Genomic DNA, 15,722 nt, shown 5'->3' with positions numbered 1-15,722 from the left:
ATCCATGAACCAGTGACACCAGAACAAATTCCTGCACACTTATTCCCCATGAGGCCTCAAGAGATTTTAGAAATGATCACACTAAGTATAAGATAACATAAACCAGACAGGAAGATGTTTGAGTGGCAGTTTGTGGCTGAGGTCCAGAAAATGACAGAAACAAGCAGATGGCTAAAGACTCTGGAGAGTTTAATTATTTCCGAATTGCACAAAAAAAAACAAATATAAAAAAGTAGAGCGCTCTCTAGATTCAGAATCACTCAGAGCCGACATGAAGTCTCCTCTCCTATGATCGTTTCTCCAGCTCCGTCTGGACTCAGACAGTTCCTACAGTTTTAAAAAGACCCATTCATAAGAATACGAGCAGGATGTAAAAATGAACACAACGGAAAACCAAATTAAAAGAAGAAAAAAAAAGAAAAAGAAAAGGTAAACACAATTCTAAAAAAGAGATTACTACAGCAAATTAATGACAGGATTTGTCAAACAGACTCTTGCACATAACTGACACATTGAATGGCACCAAACACAAAACAAGTCAATTAAAAAAAAAAAAAGAAAAAACTGTAATGAGGAGATTCTTGATGCAAGAGCTGGTAGTTTCTAATGTGTAAGTTTAGCACAGGTACACATTTCATGTACTCATGTATCTCACGTTCACATTTGTGCGTCTCAGAGCTGCAGAGCACAGAACTGCTGGTAGACGGCCAGGATGTGGTGGTCGAGCTCGGCGGTGAACAGCAGGTTCTCCAGGGTTCCCATGTACTGCTGGATGGTCACATGGTGCTGCACGACGAGGAGAGAGACATCATGCGTGAGCGGTGCAGGCGGATTTGCAGCCAAAAATTGTACCCAATCTGCGTGTGTGTGAATGTTTTACCATGAGGAAGATCTGCTGCAGTCGCTCGATACAGTTTTTGTACCAGGGCGTGCTGATGTCGACGCTGCCGGTCTCACAGCGAACCAGATGCTCCGTCAACAACATGATGAAACGCTGAGAGGGGGAAAATTTATTTATTTATTTTTTTTAATCAACATTTAATAAAGTGAAGTCCCTTCTCCCATCCTGCACCGTCAGGAAATTTCTGGCGGGAGGTGATGATTAGACTAAAATGCCTAATACACACTTTAGCTAATGACGCTCCACAATAAGGCTTTGTGCTGCTCTTGTCTCAGGTTTAGAATTCGCTGGCCTGAAGAAGAAAAAAAAAAAACCGGAGCCTTCAGTACCTGGAAGATGACGAGGAAGAGGTTCTTCTGTTCGCTCTGAGCCGACTCCACCTTCTCCTGTAGCCTCTCGATCTGCTCCTCCAGCTGACCCTCCTCATCCTCGCTGTTCTTGTCCATGTCCTCGTCGTCACCGCTGTCCCTCTGTTGATGAACAAGCACAAACAATAAAATCCTTTAATCCACTGAGATCGTTTACTCCCCCCCCCCCCCCCCCCCCAAATGAAGGACTTTAAATAAAGAGTTGATTTATAACCTGACATAATAGATGTGATGGATAAACATACCCTCTTATGCTGCTGTTTCTCCAGCTTGTCCTTGGCCTCCTCCAGCTCCTTCTGGATCTTCTGGACGTGTTTGTTCATCTTTCGGATGGTCGAGTGCAAAATCTCCCAAATGAAAAGTCTAGATGAGGTTAAGAGTTTGTTTTTTTTAGTTTACTGGCCCAAGACACAGAAAACATTTTATTCAAGACACTTAACGTGAAAAGTAAAGCAGGACAGTAGAAAACAGAACATTAGTTTATTATGTCCCAGCAGTTCAGTATATTACAGTATATACAAAAATGTACAAGATATAACCTGATAAAACCAGGGAAAGCTGATTTTCCTCAAACTTTAACCTTTAAAAGGTTAAAAATTTTCTCTTAGTCAATGCCCCACCTGGTAAACTCGTGAGCCATGTCCTGAGAGAAGAGCCAGTTGGCCACAGCAGCACAGTCAACAATCTGTGTCCGAATCAATTTGTCCACCAACACTGCGATTATCTACAACAGCCAGGACACAGTTCATGATGAACCAACTCTTCACTAAAACTCAGATTATTCACATGTAGATCATTTTAAAATTCATATTTTTGTACAGAGATCAACTTCTCTATAACTGACCGAGTCGAAGTTTCAATCAAGATCTAGAAGACATGAGAAACACCGTTTTTACCTGTGGGTGGTTCCTCCACACTTCATAAACCACTTTGAGGATGTGCAGCTTCCCCTCGTCGCTCTCCGTCAGGGTCTTCAAGATTTCATGAAACCTGGAGGAATCAGAGGGTGAGACCAGCAGCTCTGGATTCATTCATTCATTCAATACAAAATGTGTTCAGCCATTACAAAAATATGACAATTAAAAGACACAACATTTCCAATTTTTATACACTGCTCTTTCGTTTTCTTTCTGTTGCAATCAAATCATATCATATCATCTTTTAGGCGGTTGATATAACCATGGACAGCTTTCAAACTCTGGCCTGTGGACCAGGAAGCTTCACAAATGCCAGACTTGAGGTCTTTCTTCACCTGTATGAAGGCTAATTTCAATATGACATTTCAGTTTGTTCAGTTTAAACATGAAAACTGGTGGAAAAACTCATTTGAAGACAAAAATAAAGGTGATTTATTTATATCATGGTGGGTAAAACTGACTTGGCGAGGGCACTGAACGAGTGGCTGAAGGATTTGGCCGCCAGGTGGAGAAGAGTCTGCAGGAACACGTCGATCTTCAGAGGGTTGAAGCTCTCCCCTTCATCTGGGAGGAGAGAGAAGTGGGAAAGAGAACAAAGTAAGAAGAGTGGAAAGGAAAAGAAATATGCAATTTTAACCAACAGGCTGAAACTGACACTTGGATAAATGTCAAAATCAGTCTCATTTAAATGCAGAACACTGGAGAGTTTGAGGTGAACTGACAAAGGTTGGGTCATCCATCCACCTGTAACAGTGAGTAGAACCCCTCTAAGGTAAAGCCTTCAATGTATTATTGTCAAAAATCTTTATCAATTCTTACAATGGTTATTAAAGATATCACAACTAAAGGAACCACTGTAGAGCCATGAGCTCTCTTCTTACTTCCATGTGTGTTTAAATGGGGGTTAAGTAGTGATAATATAGAAATGCTTCTTTTTCGTCAGCTTGTAAAGAAAATTTCTACATAGTCACACAAAAACTAGTACTATGTTTTTGCATGAGCAGATAATGATATTTCTCTCTCAGAAGTATTGTCAGGAAAATTATCTGCAATTAAAATAAAATAAACGAACCATCGTCGTCTTCCTGGTTGGGGTTGGGCACTTCTTTGAGGATGGTCAAGATCTCCTCGTTGGACGCTCGGTTCTTGATGGCATTTCCAACAGTGATGGATGCAGGGTAACCAGGTAACGAAGCTGTGAGGCAGGAGAGACATTTCGTTAGGTACGTGTCTACGTGTTATGTGCTAGTCTCAGAAAGGTTCGACTCCTTGACCAGGCTTATGGTCGGTACTCATGTACGTCTTTTTGAAATGTGCTGACAGTAAGACATGAAAATCCTCTCCAGGTGTATGATTTCTGTATATCATACATTTCAAGTGTTCTTACCAGCGCTCTCATCTGCGTATTTGAAAATGAAGATGGGTTCAGCAGGGATGAGGGCTGCGAAGGTGGGAGGGACGATGTCCACTATCCTCTGATGGTACGAAAGTCTGCGAGGAAAAAGAGCAAACAGGCAACTGTAGGTCAAAGGGGAAACTTTCCTGTTTAACGTCCAAATAAGTACATACGAATAATGGGAAAACATGTAATATTGCATTAAAGCTTCACTAAGGAGAGAAAATACTGGGAAAAACAAATAATATCAAGTGAACAAAGCATTTCTGGGTTTAATAGGATATTTAAAAAAAAAAAACAGTTCTGAGCTGCAGGTTCACAGGCCACATCCAGGATTCCTACAGTTCCTGCTATCAGATCTACTTAACTTTGTCACATGAGCGGTAGAAAATTAGCATTTAAACTCTTCATAGCTTAAAGAAAATATGAATAATGATTTAATACCTCATAGACTTCTCCAGAACTTCTTTGACAAACTTGGGCTTGGGTTTCTCTAGATCCAGGGTCAAGCAGTCAGCCCTTTACAAAGACACGCCATCACATCATCAACCTTACTGTTCACATCTAATGATTGACAATGACAATTAAAAACTATGAATAGCTGCCGTCTCTGTTGCAGAATCACCCACCAGTCATCCCAGCTCCATCGAAACTGGAAGTTGCTCAAATGATGAGAAAACCAGTTGATTAGTCTGGAAGTAAAAAGGAAATGTGGAGTGAGACGAGCCGACGGGATTACATCACAGACAGGAACCACTTCAATGATGTTTTCCGTCATTGAGGAAAAGTAAAAGGCACTACGATTACCTGTCTATGCAGATGGTGTTCATGGTGTCCAGTCTCATGTACAGCATCTCTGTGGCTTGAGCCAACTAACAGGCAGGTGTTAAGGTAAAGTTTCTTCTAAATGAGTTAGTAGCATTTTCTGTTCTGGGTGGTTTTATTTTGTAATTTAGAACTCTTGACCGTCACATAAAAATAATAAAAATCTATAAGTATTTTATTGTGAGTCAGTTCAAAGGGTTCAAGGGTTGGTGGAAACTTGTGTTAAAGGACAGCTCTGACATAAACTGTAGTGACACAGACCATCAAGGATACAACTTGTGGCAGTGACCCCGGCTGCAGTTTGCAGAGTTCAATAAGCAGTGTGGTGTACATGACGTCGATGTGAGGCGGAGCGGGCAGCTGGAAAAGCTCGCCAAAGATCACCTTAAAAAAAAAAAAAAAAACATAAATATTTCAGGCCAGCCTTTATTTTTTTTCTCTCATTTCTCAGCATGAAGCTTGTGTAAAACACTGTTTACCTCCACGATGTGATAGTTGAGCGGAATCTTATTTTTCCCTGGATAACTGAGTAACTGGGCAGCACTGAAGCGTAATAAAGAACCATCAGAAACGTTAAAACGTGTGAGTCGGAGTTCAACGTTCAACATTCAAGACTTGGCAAAAATGAAACAAGATCAAGTTCGTCACCCACCATGTTTTCCTCTCTTTCCAGTGAGTCTTGATGATACAGTGCAGGTTTTCTTCAATGACAAATCTCTCCACAGAATGACTGCCAGGCATAACAGGACCCTGAGAATGAAGAGCAGAGAAATTTATAAACTGTGAACATTAAAGACACCAGATACCTACTTGTGTACAACTTGTCCATATTCAGTTGCGCTTTGTTTGTACAAAATATCACAGATACAGGTGTGACATTGTGTATTTGCAACTTTGTTTTTGACTTTTCAGTATGAATTTGTGCTCAACAATGCATAACGATTGTATTTTTCTTTTTACAACCTTATACATTCTTCTCATTGTCTACAGTGAAATCAAAACACATTAAGTTTATATTCTCAACTCACACAACCTCCTGGTAATTCATTTGGAGATAATCATTTTTGAATTTTTTAGAAGCTGCCTGCAACGTTTTAAATAACAAAAACAATTAGTAACATGCTGACAAGTGTTTTATCAAAGGCAAAACCGTGTGTACCTCGGGGGCATCGGTGTAGTCGAACATGCGGAAGACGACGCGGGGCATCGGGTACTGGGCGTCTGGCATGTGGCCCGGTGGGGTGAAGGGCGGCAGGTTGTGCTGCAGAGCCTCACACAGCACGCTGTCGAAGGCGATGTATGGACGAAGGATGTGACGCTCCTGCCAGCGGTCTTTCTTTAGCTTCTGAATCTGAGCCCAGAGGCAGTCCAGGTACTGGGAGGAGGATAACGAAAAAAACATCACTATTAAAAGGCAATGAAAACTGCTCGTCCTAAACTTCAACCATGTAACTGGAAGGTGAAATACTGTATTATTCAGTAAAACAACACAGCAGCTGTAAAACTGCTGTGTGACACTCACCTCCTCTTGGGGATGAGGTGTCTCTGCTGTCCACACCTGCAGCATTGGGACATGAGTCTTTACTCTCCTCCTGAAAATGATGCAAGAGTCAGCTGATAGGTGTGATCAAAGCACAGACTTAATCATGAGCAAGAAATAAAAGATGACAAGCTTAGAAAAAGCAAAAATAGACTGAGAGCAAGAGTGAGAAATCCAAAAACAAAAAGAAAAAAAGACAAAGAAACAGACAGCACAGGACACAAGGCAGATGTCGTACTTGAGGTAGCCTTCGACCTGGCTGAGGAGTCGGTCCATCTCAACATCCTTCTTCTCGTAAAGCTCCTTACCGACCCAGGGCAGACAGGACAGAACCACATACACAAACCAGTCTGACCGAACCTGAGGACACAGACAAACATCTCTTACAACACTGCCTACATAACAATTGAAACTCAAATAACATCTTGCATTAATACCTTTTGCAAAGAACTCAAATTAAATGATATAACCATTAATCTTTAGATTTCTATGATTAAAGTGGCTTTAAAACATTTCAGTATTATTTTATTTTGTCCCTTTTCAGGTTGGATTCATATTATTTTCCTCTGTTTTACTTTTTAATCCACCAACAGTTCACCTCTAACCTTTCCTGCTGCCCTGATCTCTTTTCAAATACATTAATGACCCCTCAACCTTCTACCTACCTGTGGTACATCTTCTTCTTGAGTAACACTGACAAAATTTTCAAACATGGCCACCATAGAGGGAGCAGCAATCACATGGCAGTTGACCAAGTCAGACAGAAAACGCACCTGCAAAAAGAAGACAATATGTTTAAAAATATAAATACATAGTAATATACTGATGCTTTTAAAAGCCGTATGTCAGGTGCTTATAGAAAATTAGCTCACCAAGTAAACGGCTTCATTGTACAAGTTGTTTTTCAACGTCTCCTTCAGTTGTCTGATCATGGCCTCAACAAACTCGCCCCCGAAGTTGTAGTTCCTGGCATTGAGGAGGCCAACTAAAGTGGTATAGACTGTCAGCTTCTCAGGTAGGAGGCGAGCGCTGTCAACAAAAGGCGATTCAGTGAGAACAAACAACTAAAAGACTCATCTTTTTTACCAATGACAGGGTATTAGTATGAACTTACACAGCACATAAAATGCGCAGGATTTTGTTTTTGTAGTTTGGAAGATCTGCCTCTAAGACACCTGCGAGGCCCTCCAGGTTGCTCTCCAGGGACGATGTACTCTGTGAAGACATATGAAGCAATTTAGCATTTGCAATATTAATCAAACCAAGCAATTCAACAAAAAGCACTTTACTGTTAAATCAGACCTGCATTTTTCATTTGTTTTTGCTCAAACACAGTATTCTTCATTGCAGCAAGTATCACCAAATGCTCTGGTTTTTGTCTTTAGAAGTAAAGCATTGCACCAGTGATGTAAGGCCCAATCTCTCCAGAGCTAAGGGTTCGATCTCCAGTGAAGCCACCCATACTGGAAACATAAAACTTTACTCCTACTACTATGAAAAAACAAGTACCTGTGCTGACTCCTTACCTTCTCCCCCACACGACATATCAGTGACTCTAGACGGTCTTCAATCTCAATTGGCTCCGATGTTCTCCTCCTTTTATGGGGCTGACCTCCTGGAAGGTTAAAAAAGAGACACAATAGAGTGAGTGGAAGGAAAAACATTAGCTAAGAGATTTAACTCAAGGGCAGCCTTGATGGGAAAGTCCACTCTGATATAGAAAAATACATACACATACAATTTGTAAAAGACTGTACAGCTTAAACACAAGCTACATTTTAAACTGTAGTTTGTCCTTAAAGAGGCATTTTACATATGAACACTGGTTTACCCGTCACAGGGAGAGCTAATCAGCCTGCAGTAATAGAACTTTCCATGGACAGAAAAACTATGTCATCTGAGTCATCTCCGCTTGGGCTCTGTGAAAGATGTCATCTAGAAATGCTAGTGAGTTGCACTGTGGGAACTGTTCTTAATAAATCTTGAACCGTGCCTGGGAATAAATGTCAGGATATTTTAACCTCTCCTGGTTCAATTTTTACCATTTCTTTTCCATGGTCTGCCCACCAACAGAAAAAGCAATACTTAATTGCTGGAGTAGTCCTTTAAATTACATTGTAGAGAAAGTCAGTATAATAATACAATTTTGATACTTATCCCTGGGAAGCTCCGTAGACAGTGAACAGTGAAACTGGAGTTGATTAGTCAATTAATAGCAACTATTTTTATGCTAAATGCTAAATGCTAAATAATTGATGGTTGCAGTTTCTCAAATATAAGGATTTAATATTTATCTTGTATGAATTTAAACTCATGAGATTTGGATCATGGACTACTGGTGGACAAAACTTGACATTTCAAGACTGTAGGAAATAAGTATGTGGTTATAAGTAGAATTGTTCTGTGATCACAGATGTCATCAACATTTGCTTTTGCTGTCGCTGTCTTTCTCGTACTCCTAAACCTGTAATTGGGACCATCATCTTTTAGATCAGGAGAGAAGTTTGACATTTTACAGACAAAGTGATAAATCGAAAAAAAGAAAAAAATAATGGCCAGATTGATTGATAATGAAAATAATTGTTAGCTGAACCCCTGAGTGAAACAATCCACGAGACTCTATGACAGCAGTTCAAATGATAATACTAGGACATTGACATTGTGTCTGATCCTGAGCTGGAAAGTAGCATCTTTAAAATGGCCTGAACGTTACGACTCTAACAGAGTTCCTGCAGGTTCACCAAATTAAGAGACTTCATGCTTTCATCGATCATTTTAATATCACATTGAATTATATAGGGTTCTTTCCACAAGTATAAAAGATATAAATGAAAAAAGATGTTTTCATGATTCTCAGTAGCTGGTTACCGCCCCCATGGTAACTACACACGTTTACATCAGCTAACGGTGAACGTACCGGTTAACTCTGCCGCTGAAAGGACAGTTTGCTTCTCGTTTTAAACCACGTTAATTAAAATAAACATTAAGGGATATTTACTGTTGATCACATTTTTGGATGACGACAACAAACCCAAAACTTGGCCTCGTAAAATAGTTAAGCAATAATCATGCGTGAATGCACCAAGCCAAAGATTAACACGCTAACGTTAGCTAGCCACCACTCGTTAGCCCAACGTTTGAATTACATATGTAACGTTCACTTACCGTCATTCTCGTCGCTCTGTCGTCTCCTGGACATGTTTCTCTACTATTCGACGTGAATGCAAGGTAATATGTCGAGAAAAAATGAATATGAAACAAAAGAATAAGTCGGTTAAACAAGCTTCTGGATCGTTCAGCCTGGCCGCTACCAGAGCAGAAAAATAAAAGCGGTCTGATTCAAGTGAGGCACATCCGGGGTCAACCGGAAGGTGCAACGTCTGTTTTCATCCGATGCCGAGTTTGATGCTGCACGTTTGGTGATTCGTGTGTCTGTAAAATTGAGGTTTCATCTCTATCAGGGCTTCATATTTCATATTTGCCAAGATGAGGCTAATATTTAATAACCAGAATGCCAGTGATTTGATTTGGAATTAGCCATTTGCGTTCATACCACAAAGCAGAGCTAGATCCATTTAAATTTTAACAAACCTTGCAACTTAGCCAAAGACAGTTTACTAGCTGTTTACTAAAGTGATAATATTTGAAAAGCCGTCAAACTTCATGGCGGCAGCGGATCATACACCTTGCCCAGAGTTCCTGGACTGGGAACTTGACTCTTCTACAACCAATGGATTAAAACAGGAGAAGCAACTTTCTGCCTCACAGAGAAGATACTACAGCTTCTGCAGGAGGAAGGTGAGAGACAACAGAAACACTGAATAATAATTTACACTTCTGATTTCTAACTTTTGTGCAGCATGTAACAGACTACTGACCACAGCTGAGCACGTTTATCTGTCAGTGAGTTTACAGGTACAGTACTGAGGAATAAATAAAAACCTGGCGCCAAATTCATATACATGAGATAATAATAGCTCAAATCAAACAAACTGTAATTCAACTATCATCTAAAATATATCAGTTTCTGTAAGTACAATTGTATTGACTTGAATATTTACATTTTCTGCTACTACTGCACTACAATAAGAATAATTTACTTTGTACTGCTCTACATTTATTCCATAAGCTTAGTTGCTAGCTACTTTGTTAATTTGATTTAATAATTGAAAATATAATCAATCATATGATACAATACATGATTATGGATTATATGTATGTATAAGATTAATAGGGAGAAATTCACAAACCACCCAGTTGTATATAAAGTGATTATATACTTCTCGTTCAGTATAACCTTGAATACTGGACTTTTACTTGTAACAGAGTATTTCTACACCGTGGTATTACTGCTTTTACTTCACTAAAGGATCTGAGTATTCTTTCAACACTGGTTTCTGTCAGAATAACACATAGCTTAAGTCCCTAAAATATAAAAATAAAAACTCTAGGAAAATTGATACAGAACATATACAGATGTATAGAGTTACATTGAGGTGGACTGATAAATCAGTTGGGCTTATATATTGGATGATAACTTATTGTATATATAGTTGCAATTCCTTAAAAATATAATTTAAAGGATCTTTATCAAAAATAATAGTAGATTATCTAAAAGAAAATATCTAAATGTCTTCCTTGGATTTTCTTTAAAACTCTGATATCAGTGTTGGTACCAGCCTTAAAAATATCAGTATTAATGGGGCTATATTACAAAACCTATTTTGTTGCCTACAGTTAATATCTAAGCTCAGTGGTTCCTACCTGGTGGTTGGGACATTTTAAGAGTTCACGACATGAATCTTGTGGTCAAACGTTCACTTGGACTCAAGGATGAACTGATTAGATTTTGGCGGTCTCTGGTCTCTGTGAACTCACAAAACACGTTTTGGCCATAACTCAAGGAATACAACCACAAAGCCTTGATTCTAACTTTCATTGAATCACAAACCAAGTTTAGGAACAAACTATATATTATCTGTGCAATGTTCTGTAAAAACCAAATTTGATAATTAAGTTTTTAATTTTATAAAAGGATATGACTTCCACGTTAAAAACGCTTCACGTTCTTTCTCCTCCACAGTCATTTGCTGCCTTTGTGGCATCCAAGAGGAACGGCAGTCGGGAGGAGGGGAGCACGTCTTGGTGCTGCTGCGGTCAGACCTTCAAGGAACATCCTGCCATTCACAAGCATGTGGCCAGGACTCATGATACTGAAATAAAGCAGCTCACACAGGCCACATATGAATGTCTGCTAAGCCAGCTGGAGGAAGAACCTGAAGCACAGCAGCCGAACGAGCACAAAGCCGAGGCGGTGGACATCTCTGCGTGGATACCCGACACAAGCCACATCCCTGAGGAGCAACTTCTGAAGTACTGGTCGACTTTTGATTCTCCCATCATGCTTCAGTTGTCATGCTGTCAGAATCTTTGTACCGTTTTAAAGTGAAAATCCATCTTAGTTGCAGTAATGTATGTGAATTATAAAATATTGAGCTCAGTTTTAGTATCTGAGTTTTGTAAAGGAGCACTAATATTCTCTTATTTTCCATCAGCGGTCCAGGAAAGGTGATCCTTTATTATCACTACTGTCAAGTGGAGGATCCACATGTCATCTGTGCTTGGCAGAGAGCTTTGTGTGAAAAGCTCCACTTAACTGGCAAGGTGAATAAATTGTCTTATCCTGCTTCCAAATGGGAGACTATACAGAATGTTTAACTGGGGGAATAGATAGACATTTTGAAACGTGTCTCTAATTGTGAAAAAACTTCATGCTTCTTCTCCAGGTGAGGGTGGCGTCTGAAGGCATCAACGGAACAGTCGGTGGCACCAACATGGCCACTGACATTTACATCAACGCAATGCGCTCACATCCTTTATTCAAGATGGATAGGGAGGATTTTAAGGTCAGACTCGGATAAAAAAAAATTAAAAATTCACAATAGATGATGGACTGTGGATATGCTTCTGTGTAATGTTGGTGTCTCTACACGACATCCTGTCTCAATTTGAACCCTGTTTTGTGATGTACAGGGCGGCTACAGCCTGAGGTTTAAGCATAGCATTAAATAGTTTATTGAAAATTACTTTTTTTTTTTTTTTTATTATGATAGAAAATTGCATATAAATGGAAATGCTTGTCCCTGTGTGTGCAGACAAGTGATGGTGGTGCAGAGTGTTTCACAGACCTAAGGGTTGGAGTCTATAAAGAAATTGTCCCCATGGGAGTGGATCCTGAGGTCATCTCCTACCAATCAGCAGGTGCGATATTATTTTGGTAATACTACAAAATTGATATTGATAGTAATAATAAAAAAACAAACAAAAGATCCACAGTGATCTGAACAGCTGGTTTGTGAAGGTGGTCAAGTTAGTTAAAATCTCGTGGTTTTTTTTCGTTTTTTTTCCTCTCAGGAATTCATCTGGAGCCAGAGGAGTTTCACAAAGAAGTGGAGGCTCTTCTGGCTAAAGGGGATCTGTGCAGCGACACCATCCTGCTAGACTGCCGTAACTTTTACGAGAGCAAAATTGTAAGTAATTTATCAGATATCCTACAAAAACACTGACTTTCACAGTTTCTTACTTTTGGTATTTTAGCAAAATTACGTCTACACCAGGTTCCTTTGGCAAATACTAGGTTTAACTTGTTGCAGTGAGAATGTTTGACCCTGCAACTTTGCATTAAGCAGAAAATTAAAGTTTGTTTTGGTAAAATGTTCATTTAAATTTCCTTGACCAATATGCTGAATTCTTACAAGCTTCCATGATGTTTTTTTACTGACTTTGATCTTATTGTTATTAAACTGGACAAAAGTTATGTTGCAATGTTTGTGATTATTTCGTCCCTCCAGGGGCAGTTTACTCGGTGTCTGGCCCCGAACATCCGTAAGTTCAGCTACTTCCCCGACTACGTCGACCAGAACCTGGAACTGTTTAGAGACAAGAAAGTCCTCATGTACTGCACCGGAGGGATCCGCTGTGAGCGCGGCTCTGCATACCTCCGCTCAAAAGTAAGTGGACATGTCTGGGTTTTAAACTACAGGAAGAAATTTTGATTTTTTTTTTTTTAGATGTTATGTACGTTATAAAAGTGGCTTATAACTCACATTTTGCAGGCTACTGATTCTCCACAAGGAGGAACTGTTTAGTCAGTGTCTGTCTGTCCTTGGTACACTTGTTACTTATGCTGCGTCTCAACAGAAGGTATATTTTATTCACTTTGAGCCCCTACGTGTCCTTCTCTATTTGTAGGATGTGTGTAAAGAGGTTTACCAGCTGAAAGGTGGAATTCACAAATACCTGGAGCGTTTCCCTGAGGGTTTCTATCGAGGAAAACTTTTTGTCTTTGACGAGCGCTACACCATCTCCTCCAATAGTGACATAATCTCAGGTTAGTGTTTTCTCTCTGTGTTAAAAATCCCCTCAACATTTCCTCGTTGTCTTGTGTCAGCTTTTGTGTTAAAAGAACCTTTCAGACCGGAATAATTCTGTGTCTCCGTTCAGACTGCAGGTACTGCGAATGTCCGTGGGACCAGTACAAGCTCTGTTCCACCCAGTTCTGCTGCCAGCTGGTTCTCTCATGTCACGGTTGCAGACGGGATGGACACACCGCCTGCTGCCCCACCTGCCAAACCAAAGGAAGGGCTCAGAACGAGGCGTCCTCCGGCGCTCCACATCACAAAGAGGAGTGTGAGTGCACCGGTGGACGTCCCAGAATCCCTCAGGATGTGTAGCGATCCAACATCAGTGTTCGCAGCCACATGAAAAACGCTGCATGTCCAGGGATATTAATCAGACTGTGCAACCAGCATGTTTTTAAATCATGAATGTTGCAAATTCAATCAGATTTAAATGGTTTAATTCTGAGGACAGAGCCATCCATGAATCTGATATTAGATGATAAAACTGTTAAATCATCTTTTACTGAGGGAAATGTTAGAATACATCTGCAGAGTCCACGAGTTTTATTACATACATTTTGTGAAACTGGAATGCCTTGTCATTAATGAAAGCTCAGTTCCAGTGGATTTGAACTTCTTATTTTATATGTGTATGACTGTGTGTGTGTGTGTGTGTGTGTGGGTACTTGTTTGTGTAAAAATGGGATTTTATCTTTTAAAATCAGTGCTTTGGCAATTTCATATGTTAATTTGATTTTTTAATTTGTCTAAAATGGTTTATCCATTAAGTCTCAGTCTGTTTCGTTTTGATATTTACATGGCAACAAATTACATCTATTCCCCACGTAAAGTGAGTTCTTTCAGGCTTCAAGGATCATTCACAGTTTGAGGCACTAACACTCTGCACTGAACCCTAATAAAATTCTTTTAGTGACACTTTAGTGGCACTTAAATGGAGGGGGAGGTTAGACATCGGTTACACCATTCAAAGCAATGGTATATCACCAGCTGCAAATTCTTAAATACAATTTAAAAAGAAAACGTTTATTTTACAAAGCTTGAAGACTTAAATCTAAATAGTTTATGATTAACTGTACATAAGTGTTTGATTAATTTATAGCCTCTGTTATAACTCTGATGTCTTACAACTAAAAATACCATCAAATCAGGGTAAAGCACACATCATTAGGGATACACAGAAACTGTCTGGACTTTGAGGTTTTCATGACATGAGGAATTTCACTGTCATTTTCACAACAGGATGCTCTGTCTGATTAGATGAGCTACATTAAACAGGAGAATGGCTCCTTTTTGGTTGCTAGAGGGCAGCGATACAGGCTGTAATCAAAACAATGGCATACCTTATAAAGTTTGCACTTTAACACTTGTTAATAAGCAGTAATGGAAGAACGCTGGTGTAGTTTTGAAGTTGTTGTGAAAGCCTGATGAATGTAAGTCCAGTATTCACTGTCCTTTTAGCTCTATTTTGGACTGCACCACCAACTCCTGAGAACAATATCTGACTCTTGCTTCAAAATGCTGCATTATGTTTACCAGCTGACGCTTACTTTTTCCCTGTCAACCATTTGGTGCTGTTTATATGACATACTGGTTTATGGAAGCTTTTTTGCCCAGAAAGAGCAGTGACAGTAAAAAAGCAAAGTTGCAGGCAGTGAGCTGAGAAATGTAGATTTGGGTTGATACTGTATGTTTGACACTATTCTTGAGCCCTGTAAAATTATATTAATATAATATTAATGTGATCCATCGATAATACAAGCCAATAAGGAGGTTTGCACTATTGCACAATTTAATTTTTTTTTCTGATCACTTGAAATACTTATAATCATGCTTTGAACACTGAGGTACACACTTATTAAAAATGGGAATTTGAATATCTGCAATTTCTTGACAACTGGGCAAATAATATCTGTTGAAGGGTTAGGGTTAGCTCATGTTCTGGATGAAAATCTCAGAACAGCAACTACAGAACATGGACCATGTGTTGTCATCATTTTCTCAAGGATAATCTGTCAAATTGGTTATTCAGCCAACAATAGTATACTTACAATATTATTAACAAAATTGTAGCAAAACAATTTTCCAATCTTGGGCTTCTTGAGGCCCCACAGCATGTTGGCCCCTGGAAAGTTAGTTCTTCTATTCCCCTGCACTACGACATGCACACGTCATATCATAGTAGTTGTAAGGAATAGCTATATGTAATATGCATAATATACAAATTGTCAAATAGACGTGTTATAAATAATAACGGCAAATTATTGGGTAAGTAAGCAGTTCGACATCATTTCAATACTATATGAATTGCAATTGAATTTTAGATTAAGCAGGACTTAGGCCATCTGGGGTGGAAT

General features: G+C 39.4%; 2 protein-coding genes across 2 annotated transcripts; one reads left to right on the top strand and one right to left on the bottom strand.

Moving 5' to 3' along the window:
* Window positions 1–172: 172 nt before the first annotated feature.
* Window positions 173–9,295, bottom strand: LOC130173499 (nuclear cap-binding protein subunit 1). The gene is made up of 23 exons (XM_056382844.1): window positions 9,113–9,295; window positions 7,474–7,562; window positions 7,062–7,162; window positions 6,820–6,976; window positions 6,613–6,720; window positions 6,186–6,307; window positions 5,930–5,999; window positions 5,567–5,782; window positions 5,060–5,157; window positions 4,887–4,950; window positions 4,681–4,791; window positions 4,390–4,454; window positions 4,212–4,274; window positions 4,027–4,101; window positions 3,574–3,677; window positions 3,259–3,381; window positions 2,648–2,750; window positions 2,166–2,259; window positions 1,890–1,993; window positions 1,515–1,632; window positions 1,231–1,371; window positions 881–994; window positions 173–786 (listed from the first exon to the last, which is right to left on the bottom strand). Exons 1-23 carry the CDS (start codon window positions 9,144–9,146, stop codon window positions 673–675), a joined length of 2,388 nt encoding a protein of 795 aa, XP_056238819.1. The 5' UTR covers window positions 9,147–9,295; the 3' UTR covers window positions 173–672.
* Window positions 9,296–9,329: 34 nt separating this feature from the next.
* On the top strand, window positions 9,330–15,242 carry LOC130173501 (thiosulfate sulfurtransferase/rhodanese-like domain-containing protein 2). The gene is made up of 9 exons (XM_056382847.1): window positions 9,330–9,745; window positions 11,031–11,320; window positions 11,503–11,611; window positions 11,734–11,853; window positions 12,103–12,208; window positions 12,362–12,477; window positions 12,799–12,957; window positions 13,199–13,337; window positions 13,451–15,242. Exons 1-9 carry the CDS (start codon window positions 9,611–9,613, stop codon window positions 13,678–13,680), a joined length of 1,404 nt encoding a protein of 467 aa, XP_056238822.1. The 5' UTR covers window positions 9,330–9,610; the 3' UTR covers window positions 13,681–15,242.
* Window positions 15,243–15,722: the final 480 nt, after the last annotated feature.

The sequence above is a fragment of the Seriola aureovittata genome, chromosome 8 (genome assembly GCF_021018895.1).
Source record: "Seriola aureovittata isolate HTS-2021-v1 ecotype China chromosome 8, ASM2101889v1, whole genome shotgun sequence".
Taxonomy (NCBI): domain Eukaryota; kingdom Metazoa; phylum Chordata; class Actinopteri; order Carangiformes; family Carangidae; genus Seriola; species Seriola aureovittata.
Note: the sequence above shows the minus strand (reverse complement) of the source record. Positions and strands in the feature narration are given on the sequence as shown.

Excerpts from the sequence above, each read along its gene's own strand:
- LOC130173501 (XM_056382847.1), top strand. The coding sequence starts at position 9,611 with ATGGCGGCAGCGGATCATACACCTTGCCCAGAGTTCCTGGACTGGGAA. Across the intron at positions 11,321-11,502 it reads CCTGAGGAGCAACTTCTGAA|CGGTCCAGGAAAGGTGATCC; the intron begins GTACTGGTCGAC and ends ATTTTCCATCAG. Across the intron at positions 12,209-12,361 it reads CATCTCCTACCAATCAGCAG|GAATTCATCTGGAGCCAGAG; the intron begins GTGCGATATTAT and ends TTTTCCTCTCAG.
- LOC130173499 (XM_056382844.1), bottom strand. The coding sequence starts at position 9,146 with ATGTCCAGGAGACGACAGAGCGACGAGAATGACG. Across the intron at positions 7,563-9,112 it reads ACAGAGCGACGAGAATGACG|GAGGTCAGCCCCATAAAAGG; the intron begins GTAAGTGAACGT and ends TTAACCTTCCAG. Across the intron at positions 3,382-3,573 it reads ATACGCAGATGAGAGCGCTG|CTTCGTTACCTGGTTACCCT; the intron begins GTAAGAACACTT and ends CCTGCCTCACAG.